At 38.7% G+C, this 20,223-nt stretch overlaps 1 protein-coding gene across 2 annotated transcripts in view; it reads left to right on the top strand.

The window, feature by feature from the left end:
• The first annotated feature begins 6,858 nt into the window (after positions 1 to 6,858).
• ARHGEF4 (Rho guanine nucleotide exchange factor 4) overlaps positions 6,859 to 20,223 on the top strand; it is a 220,272-nt gene continuing 206,907 nt past the window's right edge. For both annotated transcript variants that reach the window (XM_086754340.1, XM_086754341.1), the window contains exon 1: positions 6,859 to 7,176. In XM_086754340.1, coding sequence (XP_086610466.1) covers positions 6,961 to 7,176 — 216 coding nt within the window. In that variant the 5' untranslated portion in view covers positions 6,859 to 6,960. The remainder of the gene's footprint in view (positions 7,177 to 20,223) is intronic.

Genomic DNA, 20,223 nt, shown 5'->3' on the forward strand with positions numbered 1-20,223 from the left:
TGTGCCCTGAGTTGGGGCATGAGGGCTGTGTGTTCCAGCTCAGGGTGGAGCAGGCTGAGGTAAAATGGAGGGAGGCTCTTGGGCAGAGCCTCATGAATATGCATAAAAATCTGCAATCCCGTTTCTCCTGAGGTATGTAGCAAAGATTTCAAGGCTATCTAAATCAGAAAACAAAATATGTATTTACTGCCACTCCTCCTTACCAGATCCCAGGGCACTTGTAGTAAGCTAGGAGCAAGAATGAATGCTTGAGCAGGTGGCCAGAGGTCTCCCAAAGAAGAGTAATGCTTGCACAGGGTGTTTACATCCTGCTAGGAACTAACATAGTGTATTTTGTGCCAAACCACAAACGGCTAGTTGAAAGCTGAGCTGAACTTCCGTGGTGGAAGGCCGGTTAACTTTCAGCACAGCTGGTTTTCATTTTCACACCTCTCCAAACTTGCTGGGACAAGAACCAGATGTATGAGAATACAGTGAGCTCCTGTTCTTGGGTCACTGCTGACCCAGTCCCGAGAGTATGCTAAAAAAGGTTGCTTTCTCTCAAAAGACTTCTGGTTTTGGGTTGGGGTTTTTTTTGAGGCTCATGCGGTCTGTATAGTTCATGTTACATTTTTGGCCATCTACATTTAGCTAAACCAAAGTTCTGAATCCTTTCTCATATAGGCCTTTGTGTGAGAAAGCCTCATATTTTTCATGTGATCCAGTTTCCTTCCTTAATATGAGGCAAAATGCTTTTTCAACATGCACAAAAGCTGCATATTCCTCAGAAGGTGGTGTGTAGATATCTGCTGTTTTCTCACTGGTATTGGTAATGTGTCTGAATGCACTTTGGCTACCAAAGCTCCTGAGTGTTTTTTATACAGCCTAAGCTGAAGTCCATAGCTTTCCTGCTATCGGCACGCAAGTTAACTAGCAATAGCTTTGGTGCGTTTGCATGCACTCTAGTCACACCTTCAGTTCCAGTGCAGACAATCTATCTGCTGTTTATATCCCAGTGGAGGTTTTAATGGATGGCCATCCAGGAAGGATTCACTCATGCAAGAAATGGCTCTAAAATACCGCAGAGCATTTGTGAGTAAGTATGAAGTGTTACAAAGCTCAGGGCAGTATGCTGGGAAATAGTCCAGCCAGACGGAAATATTCCATCAAATATCACAAGAAACCCAGTTGCTTCCAGTGCAGCCCTTGATCATTGTGCAGATTAGGGAGGCTTTTCTGTCTTAGATGCTGAATAAATCTCTAATCACTAATACAGGATTGCTAGCAGGTTCAAAACATTCAGAAGTATCACATGTCCTAGCCTATTTTGGGAGATTGCTCAGATGGTTGCAGAGTTCTGTTTAGGGCCTTCCTTTTAGGGTTTCTGGTAGCCAAGATGCTATTTGTAGGGTGAGAAGCACTGGAGTAAGACAAATTCCACAAAGCAAAACTGTGATCTTTTAGCAAAAGGCAGTGACAAGAGCAGGGAAGAAAGCAGCTTTCCAGTAGGTTAGCTCCATCTTATTTCCTTAAGGTACGTTAAGTCCCCTTAATGAAAGGGGAGAGGGGACTAGGGCAAGACTGGAGGATGACAGGTCCTGGAATCTCATAAAAATAATGAGATAGTACTCCCTACCTGCAGAAATACTTGAAGGAGTGTGGAGATCTGGTGCTTCTTACTCATGATAAAACTCATATCTCTAAACAGCGTCCTATCTCTTAATGCCTCCCTATCCATAGTCAAACAATTTATGAGGAACCAGGGCTCTCCTTTTAAACAGATTTCTAACCATCACAGTCCTGAAGAAAATATTTGGAGTAAACATGAAATACAGATTCAAGGAACTTCCTTCTGGCAGTAGGCAAGGAGGAGAAGTATCACTCACAGTTTTGAAGCTTGACTTGTGGTCACTGAGTGCTTGGGGCTGATCACCGACTCTGAACAGGAAAGGGCAGTACTCTGGTGTTTTGTAAAGAAGTTAAGTCTTCATCAGGAAGAAGCAGATTCATGTTCTTTCAAATCCTAAGGTGTCTCATCCTAGAAGGATTTACTCCTGTCTTTTGCCTGTACACATACCATAACAATGAAAGCAAAAGTTTCTTCCAGTTAAAAAAAAACCTGCAAGCAAGTAGAAAAATCCCCATTGTACTAATGATAGAATAATTTGCAGTAAGAGGTGGCATGATGTAAATAGTTATTTCTTAAAAAAAATTCTAGGTACCATTAATACTAGTGCCAGCTTAAAAGTGTGTGATTGCTGCTGGTGTTGATAGTGTTAAGTCTGATAAAAGGAGTAGTCAGTCATGATAGGATGGAAGTGGGCTATACCCCATTTGAAGATTTTATTTGTGTAGATTCTGAACAGTATATAGGAGTTTAAAATGCTGTTTATTGCCGTTTCAGTGGGCCTTTCGACTGCACATTGGCCGAGCCTGTGACCATCCATTACCCGTCTCAAAACTGCTTATATCGGCTACGTACATGTGGTAAGTAGTGCAAATATATATGGAGTATATCCGTATAAACTCAAATGGTACTCTATGTGCAAGTAGATATTTACTATAAACCGTTCTGAACTGGAGCTTTAATATGATACACAACCACAGGACATCCATTTAAGCTATATCGGCCCTCTGGGGGAACATCAAGGTTGAGAAGTCTTCTGGGTAAAGTCAAGGTTAACTGCATTCCCAGGGCTCTAAATTTTAATTAGGTGAAATTACTGGAATCTTTGAAGTTGGGAAGTGTAGTGTCAATGCTGAGTGTTCTCTTCCTAACTTTGTAAAGGTATCCCTGTAGAATCTGGCAAGCAAAGTGTACAATTTAAACAACTCAATTAACTCGTTGTGTGACATCATTTTGTCTCATCACCTAACTTAAGAAGTCATCTCAATATTGTTATCGATTTGACGTTCATAACCGGAACGGCTTCTTATCTGCATTACATCATGTTACCTTGTGTCTGCAAATTCTATTTGTTACCTTGCATTTCAATTAATTAGGTCTTAGCAGCTTGCCTTTCAAAAACCCCATTCCTCTGAAGTGTCTTTACTTCCTTTATAGGGCATCTAGTTATTTATTAATAGAGAATTGTGGTAATTTTGTGTCAAACATGTTTGATCTCTTAGATACCTCAGATTGTAGCTACTAAATGCTACAATAATACTGAACGTATCAACAGGTCAGAGAGAGATTGCCCAAGGATGGTAGCAAAAGCATGGGCTTGAAGATTATCTGTTGCTTTCAGAGCCCAGTTTGCAGAAAGCCTTCTTATAATATGCTTAGAAATATGCATGGGAAAATGAAATGGAGGTGAGGATAACTGAAATAAAAAACTGTGGAGTGGTTTGGGATTCTTATCTTGGTTTTTTTTTGGAGAGGGAGGTAGTTGTATTTAAATCTTGGGATGGGGAAGCGTAGTCCTATCTTGAACTTTAAGTCTTCTTAGCAGCTGTTCTTGAGGCTGGGCAGAACTGGGTATGGCCTGCCAAAAGCTTACACACACTCCTCTGGAGTGTAACATCATGCTTTTGCTATGAGTAATTTTTAATTTAAAATATCAAAACAAAAAAACCTGGACCCATTCTTCTACAGCACGCTTCTTGCTGAAGAAGTTGCGGGGGGGGCTGTGTGGTAATCATAGCTGGCGAGAAAAGCTGTTTCCAGATACGAATAGTCCAATACAAAACAAAAATCAGACTTGTGACTACAGGCTGTGGAGGGAAAGTTACCTACAGTGGGGTGCTAAAATTAATTATTCGCAATTGCATTGATTTCTCAACGAGTTATAACAAAAATTTACTATTTGGGAAATTTAACACTTTGAAGCCATTTCAGATACTAGACTTTATGAAGACAAGCAAAACCAGTATCTGGGCACTGCATACGGACCACTTTTTAATTCACATTCTACACATTATTCTGATTTGTTTCATATTGGAAATTCCTGAAAAGATGTTGCAGGTAAAAGAAATTACCTGCTCAGGGATAGAAAATGGGACTAGAGAAGTGATATTATCACCATTTGAGACATCAGGAAATTATCATGAGGAGTAAAGGGATTTCATACTTTTTAAAGATGATGAAAGTTTTTGAAGGAATTCAGGACTCATGACTATTTAAAGGCTTTAGGTAGTTTTCAGTCTATAGTGTGCATATTCAAGAGAACCCTAGTTCTCTAGTTTGCTTTTTAAAATTCCAAAATAGGCACTCCTACAACTTAGTTGTAAAAGCGCTCTCCCTAGAAAAGTGAAGGAAGATATCTAATCAGATATGAGGGAACACAGAAATACACCTTTACTCACATGAAGGTTTTAAACCTGGAGATTGTGTACAGTATAGTAGTGCAGGACTACAGTCTTTTGATGTGAATCCCAGTGCATCCTCTTAGCACTTAGCTGGAAGAGCTGAAAATGACAATTTTAACTACAGCAAAGTGTAGCAACTCCAGATCAAGGAGCTTTAAGGCTTAAGCCAAGTCTATATGATTTATTTTCCTAAACGTGCCGAGACCTGCTCTCATAATGGCCTCTGCTCAGGATAGAAATACTGGGAATGTTGACTGTCTGAAGGGTGTGAATGGGTTTTATTTTAACTACCATTTCATTTGCACTTAGCAGGGCCAGAAAATAGCTTATGCAGACTTGTCTTTGTTGGTTCGTGTTTCGTTATTCACATCATAAATGGCAGGGATTAGAGAAGAAATATTAGGGGTAAAAATATTTCATGTAGAAACTCCTTAGTGATCAGAGTCAAAGAACAGAAAGATGAAAATAATAGGACTTTGCCAGTATGTGACAGTGTCGTGTCCTTCTGGGAACAAATGAAGAGAAAGTACCTTAGCAATATATGCCATTTTCATCTGTATCCACTCTTGTGATTTTCAGTTCAACTAACAGTATGCTACAAGTTTATAAGCAAGATCAGTTATTTGCTTCTTGATATTTCTTTGGTTTGACTTCTCTTTCCCTGTAATTCTTTAAAGTCAAATGTTCTTTAACTGTGTTTAAAATTGGCAGCAAGGGTGATACAGGCTTTTGGCTTCGCCACAGTTGCTTTCAAGCAAAGATAATAGGCTACCCACCTCTGGGGACAAGAGAGCAGGCAAGAGTTGTGAAACTTTCCTCCACATGAATTAGTTTGCTTTCATGCTCAGGAGTGAGGAGTGCTAGCTTGCCCTGTGCAGAGAAGACTGCCCCACAAAAGCTGTGGTAGCTGCCTGCTGACATTTGGAGCTCTGTGAGTGGTACCCTGATCAGCTGCAGGTGGGAAAAGGTAGGGACAGCTGCTGAAGGTTACTGAAACGTTGTTCTATATCAGAGTAAGCATCATGTGGGAGTTGCAGGCACGTGTTGTTGGCAGCAGAGGGATATGGCTAAGAGGAGTGAACACTGGGATGCTCTCCAGCTTCTTTGCAATTGCTAGAGCCAGTGTGCCTTCAACATCTGTATTTTGGATTGCCTGCAGGAATTGAAATGATGTTCTGCATTATTACAGCAAGCTATCACAGAAAAGTTTAGCTCTGTAATTCATTATATTTTCTCTTTCTCAAATTGGTGCAAACATCAAAAGAGATGGAAATAGTGGCAGCTGTACCGACCAGAGGAACCAGGTGAGCCAGACATCTTGCAAAATATATCAGATAAATAAATGTGTTAGGTTTTCTACACTTCATTTGCTGTTTCTTGTGGACAGACTGTGTATGGGTGTGTAGCGGCTTTGTTTTTGTCTTTTATATTCTGAAACACCCATTCTCTCCATACAATATATAAGCCACCAGTAGTCCTATGAAAATCATTGAGATTAGGTCAAGGTGGTATTTAATATGCTTAAAGATAATATATTTGGATGCTAAACATTTAATAAATAACTGACGTATCTGATGCTTAAGAGTGGTTCAAGGTGATGGAATCTTTGGGTATTAGATACTCCGTATGTTAAAAAGAGCAGTGTTTCAAGATATCGGAGCTCTTAATTAGTTTTTCAGCAAACCACAGTGATCTCTTCCTTTACTTGAATATCCCCCCTGGGGTGGGGTGAAATATTTTTAAGAAAGCATGACTTTCTGTATGAAGCTACCAGTAAAATTAATCCTATTGATTAAAATTATGTATTTTAGTTCTTGATGCTGTTGAATTATCACAATCGATACAATTAAGCCCAAACCTTTAGATCTCTTCTAACAGTCACTGAGAGTAGGCTAAAGGTTCTTAAAATTGTTCTTAGTGCACAAATTTGAGCTGTTGCAAGGCACAGATGAGCTGTTTAATGTTTAGCTAAAACTTATTTAGTTAATCTCTTGCATATTTTCTTCATATTTTGGCCTACGGAAAGGCTATTTGTTATTTCAAAATGTCTTGGCTTTAGTCCATCTGCAAGACCTCATTTATTCTTTTGAAATCTGTAGCCTTCACAAGCTTGGCATCTGCGATATCACAGACAATGAATTACTGTGGCTAGAAGTCTCTGGAATTAAAAAAAACCTCCTCTGTAAGAACTTTTTTTTTTTTTTTTTACAGAATCAGGATTTGTTCTGAGGAAGCACACTCGGCAACAAAAAAAAAAACCCAACTTTTCAAAAATAACAGATTTTTCAACTTTTTTTTTCCCCAGCCAAATAAACAAGGGGCTACTGATGCTGAGGACTTGCTCTTTAAATAAACGGAATCTTTCTCTTCTCTCTTGGCAACGGCAGGAGTATTCTTGTGCTGTATGACAGGGCTAGCTGGTGCTATATTTATCCTTGTAGCTGCTCGCACATTTGTAAGCGGTCGCTCAATAAGAGAAAGGCAAAGGGCCAATGTAGTTTAAAGAAAGTTTGTTCTATCATAGTCTTAACTTTTTGACTTGGCTTAAAGACGAGACTACATACTTCTAGAGGATTGGGGAATATCATTGTTGATACGAAATAAAAACTTTCCTGAGTTGTCTCTGGAAAGATCAAGGCTTTGTGGAGAAGGTGGGGAAAAAAAGTTTTTAAAATGGAATTCAGTAGATGTTTGGGTGCATCAGCAGAAGAGGAAAAAGGAAGACAAGAGGGTGGGGAAGATGATATTAATAATGCTAGCAGTAGTGTTGTCTGTGAAGAGCTGAATTCAGTACAAATGTACCTTACCTGTTTGCGTGAAAGATATATGAAAGCAGAATTCACTCTGACAGCGTACCTGACATGCTGGCTGTTGCTGAAACTCTGCAAGGTAAGAAATTTTAGTACAAATATGTGAGATTTTTAGTTAACTTCCTATGTGCTTAAAAGGCAAAGGATCAAAGTCTCTGCTGAAGCATTTGATAATTTCATTAATATGTACTGTACAGTTATCTTCACAGTTTGTTACCAAAGGAAGCATTGTAGATACTGACACTGGACCCAGAAACAGGTGATCCAACAAGGGAAAACTTGTAGGGGCTACTAGTGGGGTACTGTACAAGGCAATACACTAGTAATTGCTAGCCAGTTTATCTCTATATGCTGTAACTTAGTTGCAAAGGATTTGAGATTATTTTAGGTTAATTTCTAGGTGAAATTTCTTGTAGTGCACTTTATTAGTTTACATTTGTCTCTTGTGTTGGATGAGCAACAGAATGTATTTTAGTCCTCAAAATGTGAACATTATAAAAGTAAAGAACTGAAGTTTTGGAACACTTTTGTCAAATATAATGGGGAATCAGTTTTGGGGCTGTGGTGGAACTTATTTTAAAAGTGATCTGGGCACATCTAATTAAAATAGTTTTGCCTAATGTGTTACTGGATAGACAAGAAGCAAAGCATTGGACCAGGTATAAATGCTGTAGTTATTACATTTCGCCTTGCAGAAAGCTGCTTTAGTATTTATATGCAAGCAAGGAAACATTCAATCCTACAAAAGATCTAAGTTTAGGTTTTAGATTTAAGCAGAGAAGCACCAAGACATTTGAGCTTAAAATGCTTGTGGTTTTATGCATAACAATACTATATAAGTAAATTTACAATGTGTAATATGTCTTCCTTTGCCTCTGTATTATCGCATTCAAATCTTACTCTTGTAGGTTTTTAGTTGATGGGCAGGTAACCAGATAGATCAAAACAAGTGTCAAAGCAACATTTGCTGGCTGTTTCTTCTTCCAAAGCATGAGACTGATAGAAAAGACATGATGATTATGGGGTGGAGACCACAGGTGTGGGGCCAGGTGGTACCTCAGCAGCAACAAGCCCTCTCCTACAGGCACTTCTACATGCTTGGCAGTTTTGTGTCAGTGGCTACTTCAGTTTTTTTTTTGCCAGCATAGCTATGCAGAACTGTAACCTAAAAATGTAAACTGAACAATACTAACAGTTTTCTCTGTTAGATTGCTAAACAGCTTTGTTTCCATATATATTCCATACCTGTAGTGCCTTTGCTTTTGTCTGCGGGTAGGGTTTATCGTGTGGTGCCAATTCCTTGCATTAGTGGGCAGATAGAGACACTTCATTTTATATGACTCTTCTTTGTAATATTTCTGCTTACTTACTGCAGGGATCTTTTATGAGGTTGACTGAAAGGGGCAGGAATCCATACAGCTATGTGGGGGGAGTAAATAGCCCTAGGGCAGACTGCTGGGGCAACACACACTTCCTGGTAGTTTTGTGGAGTGCTGATCCAGGGTGGGGAAGGTTGCATCTTGTCTGATTTCTAATTGGTTTGATTGGTTGTGCTGTGGTTTGACTTATTTGCAACCATTGTATTTGTAGGTTTTAAGACCCGTATCTGTGTTACACAATGAGCCAGAGCTAGTAGGTGTAGTTGTAGTTGGTCTGGGTATGTGCCATAACTTCAATACCTTGAACTTACTGCTGATGCATAGATTTATTTTTTTTGGTGCTGTAATCATAACGTGTGCAGGAAATATTGAGTGTCATGCGCACAGTGGTCTCGTGCACATGTTGTCCTTTGCAATAAATTGTTTTTTTTTTAAACCTGACCAAGATGTTTGAGGTTGGACTGTTACAAAGAAGCTATGGCTTGATGCAAGGATCTACCATGCAGGGAAGCAGCACCTGACAGTGCATGATAGAGGACACCTAATGCTCACTCAGCTCCTTCTCCAAATAAACCCATACCTATCTGGGCTCCATGTGGACTAAACTGTAAATTGCACAGTATCATTCAATACTTTGTTTAGATGCTTATGTCTGGAGTGTGCTATAGTTACTCCATTTCTGCATGGTTATTATTTGTTAAATGACAGGAAGAGTTATTAAAATACATAAGCTAGGAGAGGTGCTTTTGTTTGTGATTGTATCTGCTTGCATATAGCATTATATGCATTTAAGTCTTTTGAGTCAGTAAGGAACAATTCATATTGCATGAAAGCAAAGTGAAGAGAAGTAATGTAGTTTCTGCTAAAATCACAAGTTTTTTTCAGAAAGCTTTCTGAGAAAGTTACAGTGCCCTGGCTAAGCTGAGAGGATAACAACCTGTAATTTATTATTGATTCTTTCTTGCTGAGCTTTTAAGAGTGTTCAGATTTGAGACCCCATTTTCTTATTTCCTGACACTCTTCCGTGTCAGGAAGAAGTCTCTTCCAAGTCCTAATCCATTCAAAAAGTGCTTTTTTCTTCTTCTTCCCCCTCACCAGAACAAAAGCAGTACAGTGTTGCTTTTTCTCAGGTTCTGCAGCTCAGCAGAACCTAGCAAGCTTGCCTTTGTGGGAGGAGACGGAAGGCCAGCAGCATTGAAATGGTGCTGCTGTGTTACAGAGGCACCCTTTGTAACAGCCTGTGTACATCCCCTATACATCAAAATTATTCCAATTCTTGGCTACAGATAGGGCTTCAGGTGCTTATAACATCGAAAATGTCAGGGGCTCCCTGTAACTCTTTATCAGTGCCTACCCTAAAAGGGGTTCCACATGCCACAAAGGTTATCCGTTCAGCCAGTTCTCCTTTTCAAACCCCATTTATGCACATCAGGCAGTTGCAAAGAAAGGATGGTTAGGCACTCGTTCATAGATGCCTGTGAACAGGTTAAGCTTTTTGCTTCTTTACAAAGATGCTTTTGGCTAAACATTACAGCTTGTCTGTAGATGGAGCTGTTCTAATCTTCCATATATTATCAAAGTTAGTTGTTGTCAAGCTGTCTTATGAAATGGAGAGTTTCTCCTTTTGGCCTGACACGTTTTGCAGCCAGTAGCCCTTACTGATAAAGAAACCCCTTGGATCTGTAAGGTTGAGTTGCAAACCTTGTGAAGGCAGGTCTGCTGCCAGATCTCAGACTGGGAGATTGCTTTCCTAATGTTTTGTCTTGCTATTGCACACAGGCGGACTTTGATTATTTTGTAACTAAGCTTCATGCCCAACTGCTTGAGAGTACACACAAACTGGTGGCTTGTTTCTCACCTATTAAACTCAGTGTCTCCTCATTCTGTTGCTGTTAGTCCTTCCCATCATAAATAATCTCGTCATTTTCCAGTTTGTGGCTGCTTACCTGAATCGAGTCCAAAGATACTTGCTCACAAAGAAGGAAACAGCTTATAAACCTTAGAAAAGTTTTAGACACAAATTATTAAGTTAGTGAAGTCTCCTCTGGGCAATCCCTTTTTTATGTATAAGAACAATTTATATTGATTTAAATAAGCTGGTTCTTTTCTAGCTTAATTAAAAGAGTTAAAATAAATAGTTCTGAAACGCTTTGAAACAAAAGATACCCACAAAGAGAGATGGACTTAGTGTTCCACACTGGTTTCAGGTCACAATAACTTTTCAAAACTACTAACTTTTCAGTAGTTAGTATGTTAGGCTTGTGAGAAACAGAATAAACAACAAAACCCCCCTCAAAATAAAGACAGGCTTTAATTCAGATTTAACAGAAATTTAGTTGAATTGATTATCTGTTTCAACAATTTGCAATACTTCAGTAACATACAGTACCTCTGAATATCAAAACCAGTTGGTTAATGCATGTGATTTCCGTGTTACTCACTATACCTTAAGCATTTTCTGTCAGCTAACCTGGTATTCTTTCAAGAGTACAAAATTCATACAAAAGGCATAATAATGATGAGGCAGATCTGTAATCTGATTTCTTGTCTGTGTGCATCCTTCTGAGCACTAGGTTCCACAGAGCTTCCGGCTGCTGTTGCTGCATAACAACTGCAACACTATGAACTTGTACATGCTACATAAGCCTACTAGAATGGATCCCAAATTAAAGAGAAAAGTACTGAAATCACTGTAAGGGCTTAATTCTCAGCTATGCAACTGATTTATTACTCTCTATTCATAATCTTACTGTACTTGGCTCAGCTTATTGCCTGCAAAGGGAATAACAAATTTGTTTGTTTTTTAAAATTTATTTTGGTTTTTACTTTCGATTATAAACACTGTAGGGCTGGATTGTCTTTCTCTATGTGTGTGGCATTGATGAAGGCAGCCTATTTGTCAGTATGGGATGAGACCCTTTCAAGGATAAAGAGGAGCCTGGTTTACCTACACTGTGAATGAATTTTCTAGCTGTTTGGCTATGATCACAAAGAAGTGTGGAGGCACTACCTGCCGCCTTTTGTCATCCGTTTGAGGGAAAAAAAAAGGAAGCAGAGAGGCAATTTTTAGCCTTTTATTCTTTGCTGACTTCTAAAAGATCCCCAGTGAAAGTGTAGCCCCTTTTGGAGATGTCACTTGTGTATTCCATACCTTATTTCTCATCTCAGGATCTACGGACAACAGGTTGGAAGCTCTGAGATGTAGGTGATTTCTTCAGGAGAGAGATCTCTCCTTGGATTCCAAATGACAACCCCTAAGAAAGCTGCCTAGTGAAGGGAGAAAGGGGTTTCAGATACATCTTGTTGTCACTGTTCTGTAGTGGTTTTATACAATGTTGCCTGCCAAACATGCTGTTACTCTGTTTTTAACACTCTCTGTGTACTCTGCTGAGAACACTTAATTGTTGTAAGTTTTAAGCACCAGGAAGTTGGCTCTGGAAACCCAATTTGAGATTCCTCTCTCTTGTTTTGGTTTGTTCCCAACATAACTTACTATGGTCACAGAAAGATTTTGGCAGAGGAGGGAGCTGAACCTTGATATGCAGTGTGTGAGACAGGGGCTTAACCTTCCTGTCCTGTCCTGGTGGCAGTTAGAACAAAAAATGAAAATACTGCAAATACTGGCTGCCTCCTTTCACAGTTATTTTTCACCTATCTTAACATCCATATTTGTTGGAAAGTAGAAGGGTTTTGTTTTGGTTTTTTTTTTTAGTTACTTGATCTGCTTACATGATCTTGCTGAGTCTGTAACTCCTCCCTAATAACTTCTGAACACTCTGGTCAATCTCAGCAAAATTTCAGTGAGCTAGAAGTCACAGAGTTCACATCAGGGAGATAAAAGTAGGTAGTCAGGGAGTGCAAACAGAGACTTAGCTAACAGCCCTCCTGAGGGAAAGGGTCCTGTGTAAATTTATCCCTTAATAAACATGAGAAACATTTTATATTGTTTCCATTTCCACACTAGAAAACTGCAGATCTGTAGGAAACAGGACTATGTTGGTTCAGCTGCTTGTAGAAATGCATGTTTTCTCAGTAAAATGGTTTTTATTTGGCTGTTAATGGAATATTCCACTGAAACTTATTGTTAGCCTTCAGTCCTCAGAGTAAAAGTCAAGGGTTTTTAGAAGTGCTACTTCAGACAACTAGAGAGGGATATTTTTCAGGAAGCCCTAAACATTCCCTGCCCTGTTGGAAAGCTGACTTTTTAAGCTGTCTCAGATGCATCAGCCAGAATACTCAATCTCCTTTCATTTATTTGATCAAAACTGGCAAAATTTTATTTTGGGTAAAGCTGCTAGGGTGAACAGTCTGGATAGGTACGCTCTTAACTCCTAAAACACCGTAAGCTGTTCTATGGGGCTTGTTTCGTTCAGAGGACATATTTCTGATTCAGTTTTCCTTCAGTTTATGCACATATTTAAGCAGCCTGTCTTATATTGGAATAGTACATACAGTGCTGGGTAGGACCAAGTACTGTAGAGAGACAAAGCAATGGAAATTAAAACAGTGAAGGGAAAATTGGAATGTATTGAACCTGACAGCGAGCTTGGTTCAGATTGGTTTTGCATTCTGGGCAGGAATTCAGTTCTTTATGGGCTGTGCAAATCATTCAGCATGTGCTGGGGAGTTTGACTTCCTCCTTTCTCCACTCCAAAAAGCCAAGACTTGAAATTTTTCCAGTATCTTTAGTATTCATCAAGCTATCTCCTGGATCCAGCTCTAAGCTACGACGAGTGTGTTCAGAGAGTGCAGGCTATGAAAGACTGATAATGTGGAACAATTCTGAAACATTCTTTATAAAGCCTGGGGAATGATGGCTGGAAAAGCCAGCCACATCTCCTTTTTTACAACCTCGTTCTCTTAGGATTACCAGACCTTCATTTGTGCAGGGAAATGTATATGTTCAGTAGCTACTTTGCAGTGAAACTGTCACAGCTGTCGCAGTTCTCAAAAAAACACTGTCAATCAAAGATGTATTGTTTTATTTATGTCATTAATTTAAGCCCAGTTCCTGCAATGAACCTGAAGACTTCTGCAGCACTGGAACCCATGAATCAGGGCAGAACTTTCTTGCTGAATTGTGACTTTATTATTAGCTTAAAAAAAAAAAACCAACCAAAAACACTGAAAACCTGCATGGCTAGTAGAGTGCACAATGTAGATTAAGAACCTGTAAATAGATGACTGAGAACAATTTACTTCTTGTGCATCCTGGAATGTTTTAAGCTCTTCCTAGAGAGTTTCTCATTATTACAGACATCTAAGAATGTGCTGTATTTTTTTTTTCTTGTCTTGATATTTTCTGTTGGAAGAAGAGTAGAGCTGGTGTAGGACAGAAACAAAACCTCTCCCCTGATGCCTCAAGTATGACGCTCCAAGTGTGATTATTTACAAAACTGGATGTAAATTGCCAAATATTGAAGAATTTGTGGTGTTACAGCTGCATAATAAAACCAAGCCTTGAATAAGATGTTGCCAGATAGCACAATATATAAATAACCACAAAAATGCTTGGGCAGGGCAGTTTTAAAAGTCAGCTAGATCACTCTGACATTAAAGAACAAGGAGTGAAGTAAAATTTGAACTTCCAAATATCAATAAATGTATTCTTTCAACACACTTGACTCTGAGTTATTTGGAAACTTGCATTTGCACTGAGGAAGAGTGTGTCTCTGTGAAAAAGCTATTCTTTGTAGGGCCATCATACTACCTCAATTCGTGTAAAAGTGATGTAGAATAATATGGATAATAGAAACAAGCGATCCCTTTGCTTTGAATTTTAATAGATACATTGCATTTTTGCCTTCGTCAAAAGCAGGTTTTGGTATTTAACTCTCAGCTTTGCTTCTGGACAGAATCACTGGATTAATTTGTTGATTAAAGAAAATAGTAGAATTTTAATTATGCTATGACTTTAATTATACTGTGACTGTCATTTTGAAAATGGCAGGCTAAACCTTGGTAGCTCACCTTTTGTGTCCTTATGCAATAGATGAGATTGTAGTGTTGGGGTTTAGAAAACTTCAGGTAGTAGACTAATCAAGACAGTTATTTACCATAGTTCAGGTGCAAGCTCTGAGCACAGGCACAATTTCAGAGGCAGGTTGTCAAGAAATGTCTGTCCAGGTTTACCACTCCAAATTCTCCTATCCGCACTCTGCCAGAGGATACTGCTTCTGCCACAGGAACAGCACTGTTTTCAATGTCCAGATGTGTTAACGTAAGCTGAAGTCAGCATTGCTGTTTTCTTTAGCCAGCTGACTCTCCACATTAATATAAGTGAGACCCACCAAGTCAGACAAGGTCAGCATTATATCCACTTACATTGTACAAGTGATATGAATCTATCCCTTGGACATTGTCTGGAAAACTGGGCTAGCAAGTTGTGTTGAAAAGTTACTAAAATTTATATGTACTGATTAGTAACACACTATGGTGGCATTGTATGAGACACAATTAACAGCATAAAAGGTGCTGCTTTATTTATAGCTCCTTGTCCATTTTCTTCACATTTTTTCTGGCAATTGTATTTGATGTTATTCCCCAGAAAGCAATATAAGTGCCCTATATTAATTACAAGAGAGAGAATTTAATCATCTTTGTTATACTTCTTGTTTGTGTGTTCCTGCAGAGCTAAACTATAAAGAATGGTGGGAAAAAAAACCTTCTGGTGTTTGGAAACATTTTAAAAATGTTTGTCTGCTGCCAAAGCAGACAGATAGCTTTTGTGCTCAGACAGAAAGTTATGAGGTGGGGCAGACAGAAGGGATTAATGCTGTTTCCATATAAATAAGTGTTGGGGGGTGTTTGGTATTATTTGCTATAATCCTATTAGCAAAATGGACAACCCTAGGACAGTTTGGTAGCCAACCTCTCCCTGATGAAAAAGACACTGGGCCCTTAAGGTGTGGTGAGAAGCACGTGGGCGATAAAATAGAATGTGGAAGAAATATTAACATCAATGCTCAGGAGAAAATAGCTTTCATAATGTTGGCAGTTGAAGTTTTCAAATTGGAATTTTTTTCCCTTAAAGTCCCAAGTCCTGGAAGCAAGTGACTGCTCAAGGGTCTGATTTTAAATTTTTTTTTTTTTTTAAAAAAGTTTTCAAGTCCGTAACTGCAGAGGAAAACCAAAATATAAGTTTACAATGGAAAGTTCCCAAACAATGAATCTTTCATCCTTGGAATTGTCAATCGTCTTGCAAGTGTTTTAGAGCTTGGGTCAACTTGTAAAAGATGCTGATTATAATAGCTGCTGGATTGACTTTTGTTCTTTGCGTAGTCCAAATAAAAATTCTAAATGGCATGAGTATAGCAGTGTTCTTCTGAAAAGTGTAGGCTTTCATTTCCCATCCCACATGAATAACCAGGATGCCCAGCAGAGAGTGAGTGCAGGGGGACTGACATCAGCAAAATGCACTGGAAGCAGGGGAAAGCCTCCTAAAAAAAAAAAATTAAAAAAAAAAATTGCATTTCAGCTGCTGTAAAGAGGCAAAGGCTCCCAACCAAATCTTCATACAAGATGTCCTGGGAACTTCAGTTGTCATAAATGGTGGAATGTTTCACGTTGTCCAGAAAACCTGGGTTTGCCACTTTCCTAAGGAGAAGACAACTACCTGTTGAATTGCCACTATTTTTTGGTTTTTTGTTTATTTTTTTTCATTTCCAAAATATCGGTGTGAGGTTTGTGGAAGCTAATTTTTGAAATGGTTTAATACTGCCACTACAAAATGATAATTCTTTGTAAAAACAGGGAGTTACATAAGAAAAGGAGCTGACAATTAGAACAGGCGAAGAATTATCATGGAGAAAAGTGGATAATGTTGAAGCCTATTCTAGAACAAGTTGTTCAGGGATAAACTGATTTTTCTTTAAATTGAATCCTATTTATTGGAGCTTCAAGAGCTGTCTGTAGTAACAGATGATTCACTCTGCCATCTTCTTATATTTACAAACTGCTTTGCAGTTTATCTTAAAGCTCCCCAGGCCTGTAGTGCTTGTTCCAAGACAGAGGTTTTAAGTGGGTGTGTTAAAAATGGATGCTAGAACTGAGGGGAAGTACCACATGGAGAAGAACATGAACTCATCCAGAAAAACAGTAGGGTTCTTGCTGCTGGGAAGATTCAAAGCTGCCATAACTTATGGTGAATAGCAAAGGGCTATATATGTAGCAGACTAAGAAATAAAGGCACATAATGAAATCTGTGAATCTAAACTTGGAATTACTACCACTGACAGGACCAAGACCGCTTTCCAAAGTTGTTCTGTATTATTTTATGACTTTCCTTCAAAATTGAAAGTAACTTTTCATTTGACCTTGGAAAACCTTTAAGAATGTGTTGTTACCATTACTTAAGTAGGCTTTTTGGGATGGAGGGATTTTACTCCTGTGAGTGAGAGAGTTATGCGTAGCCTACAGTGTTTCTGTAGCTGGGGATCATCTTCTTCATCTTAAAGATCATAGTTGCTGTGAAGCTGATGAGGTGGGAGAAGTTGTTAGACATATAGGAAAGGAAATCTGGGAAAGTATATGTGAGGAATGGGGTTTGGGATCACTGTGTAGAATAGAACATAAATTTTTTTTTTATAAGGCATTGGTATTGAAGATGAGCAAAATGTCTTAAGGCAGAACCTTCAGCTTGAAAGTTTTATTTTACTTTTCCATTTCCAATGCAAAGTTCAGGGCAAGTTCACTAAAGTCTGTGAACCCTTCAGCAATGGTTGGCTAAGTTTCAAGCAAGCCTGAAATGGTATATGGTTTGGGTGCAAATCAGGATGGGTTTGATCTCAAGCCACTTGAAACACAGCACTTCTGGCTGCATGCAGCTTTGTATTTCAGCCTTTATTGCAGTCCAGACCTAGACTTGCCCAGAGTGAAGCTTTTCCTTTAAGCCATATGAATGGAGCCAGCTGTACTTTTCACTGATTTAGTATATGCAGAGTAGCTCTAGCCATGGAGTCTTAGTAGTGCACAGAAATGGTGAGCATTTTATACTTGTCTTGGATAGATGACTTGGGTTCCAGTCATGGTCATTATAGACACATCCATGTGCCTAAACTTCAAAGTTGATGGGTAACGTGTGGGTCTCATCCAATTTTCCACAGGTAGTTTTGTTCAGAACAAACTCACTCCTGGGACTACACTAAGGCTCTGGAGATAGCTGATCTAATTCCAGAGTGTGCACACTGGCACTCTTCCTAAGCATTACTTCTGGTTTAATTAGTCCAAAGGAATTTTCTAAAAATTAATCCTTAAAGACTTTTTGACCTCTAGAAGTAGATTACTTCACATAAGTCTAGAAAGTTTCTTAATTCTGTTCTGTGTAGTGCAAGGTCTAGGGAAAATTTCTTGCAGAAGCCACACGTTGTTTCCTGCAACTCTTGTGTTTCTTTGTGTCAGTAGTCGCCATATGGCTACCTGCCATGATGGCAGGGTCAAACCTTAGATAATAGAAGAGGAGTAAATGATCGTCCTTTCTTTGTAAAAGACTTTGACATCTGTGGAGTTGAATAGCTAGGTAAGATGTTATTAATAATTACTAATATAATAATTTATTGTTATAAATGCTGAGACAACTTTTACAAAAGCTGTTATGAAATGACTATATTTTGCTGTAAAGTAGTAGTATATTATTATTTTACTACACTGAGTATCCTTTCCTCTTTGTTGCACTGAATTGCCCAACTTTGAAAATCCAGCTAAGCAAGTCTCCCACCTTTCTGAATTTTCATGGCATAACTATGCCTTAACTATGCCTTAATGTCTATCCATGTCCTTTCCTGGCTTTCTCTCCTCTCTGTGAAGGGTAAGCTCCTGAATAAGACGGCTGGGAAATAAATGCAAGCACGTTTTAAATAATAACATTAAGAGTAAGTCCACAGCCCTTATGGCAAAGTTTTAAGTGTAATCCTTCAGACCAGCTCCTGTTAGAGAATTCCTGCTAGGTGAGGCAGAGTTTTGGGCTCTGGTTTTCTGGTGAGTAGGGCAGGTTAGTTTCCCTGTCACTTTGACACATCACTGGCTGCTCCCCAATACCTTATGTCCGTTGTCACTTGTGTAGTGACTGAGGCAACACTTTTATGTCCAGTCCTTTCTAAAGAAAGGATCTACTGTTTAGCTGTAACTTCTCATCTGTAAACACATTTCAAGTAACACAAGCCTGACAGTTTTTAACTTTATGTAAGAAGTGTTCAAAAAAGAACTGTCTGAACTTTTCCTTTTATGGTTTCTAGCAGAGGAGCAATTGACAATAATAGGGGAAAACTCAAAATATGAGTAATCTTTTTAAAAAGCAGGATTGCATAGTTTGGAAATCTTTTAATTTGCTGTTAAACTATCCAAATCCTGCCTTGATGTATGCACTTTGAAACTGTTTTTTTTCCATAGTCCACAGTGAAATCTGGCATTTAAAACAATTTGACATTGTTGAGTGCCATTTTTAGTGTGTTTTGATATAGGTCGCTCTTGTGGATGGAATATTTCACATTGTGATGATTTAGCAGCAATTCAAGATTTACTAATGATGTGAGGTAAATCAAAGGCCAAATTTAGCAGCAATTAATCATTAACCAATTTAAAGATTAACATATGTATAAACACAAAAACTCACAAACACAGAAATATTTGGATCCAGTGAAATATATGTGTATATGTAAGTAGAGAGGTGGATAGAGGAGACTAGCCTACAATTAAAAGTTCCCTCTTCTTTCTCGAGTTTAGAGTAAATTCAATGTATCAGCATTCCTCATGGGCATAATTGAGCCTTGAGAAGTCAAACTTCACCCTGACTTTCATCAACTTTGACAGCAGTCACGTTCTATTATCTCTTTTAACTTCCAAATAATTACTTCTCTTAAAAATCAAACAAACATAAGCTTGTGATTTTGCAGCAGAATAAGTTGTATGTGCATATAGGTAATAAAAGGTAGAATTTGCCACAAAACTCTCTCTCTCCACCAACCCCTGTGCTCACCCTTGCTTGCTACCTCTCTCTGTGCTCCTCTTCCCAGACCAGTCTCAGCTTTCAGCCCTCAAATGCCTGCCTCCCCTGTGTATCTGGGTGTTGGTTATCTAAGGAATTTTTTTTTTCCACGTTCTTTTCAAACACAAGTACTTCTAGTCAGGGTGTGGATTATACACGTTCTGGTAACAGATTCAGGACCTCTGAAAGCAAAGCTCTCAGCAGAAGTGTTACATTTGTGCTGGACTTGATTACATCCAAGACGGCGGTAGTGGGAGCAGTAAATGCTTGCAAGATAAAGAGAATTTCTTTGCAGAGGCAAAATGACTTGCACCATACACTGCCAATTAATCTAAGCTAAACTGCTAAGCAGTAAATAATTCAGTACTCACTTATGATCTGACACTAGCATTTTCTAATTCTCCAAAGTAGGGAAGTTAGGCTTGACTTACATCACTCTGAAATCAGAGCATGGTTGATTGGGCCATTTATATAAAGTTAGCGTCAGAAAGCTTCCAAACTGAACTTTTTGTTTTACAAAAATTCTTCTGAGTACCCATCCAGACTGAGATTTTCAAGTGGCAGCACCATATAAACAAGTTTACTGTTTTAAAGGGCTTGTTATCTTAAAGAGAAAGTGTAAGTGAAAGGATTAAAGTGTACTAACAGGGATAATGCTAGTAAAATTTCTGCCTAGCATCTTTTGGGTTTTTTTTTTTTGTTTGTTTGGTTTTTTGGTTTTTTTTTTTTTTTTGCAGTGTGTGTGTATAAAGCCTCGTCTCCTCCC

The sequence above is a fragment of the Chlamydotis macqueenii genome, chromosome 9, assembly GCF_036417535.1.
Source record: "Chlamydotis macqueenii isolate bChlMac1 chromosome 9, bChlMac1.mat, whole genome shotgun sequence".
NCBI classification, from domain to species: domain Eukaryota; kingdom Metazoa; phylum Chordata; class Aves; order Otidiformes; family Otididae; genus Chlamydotis; species Chlamydotis macqueenii.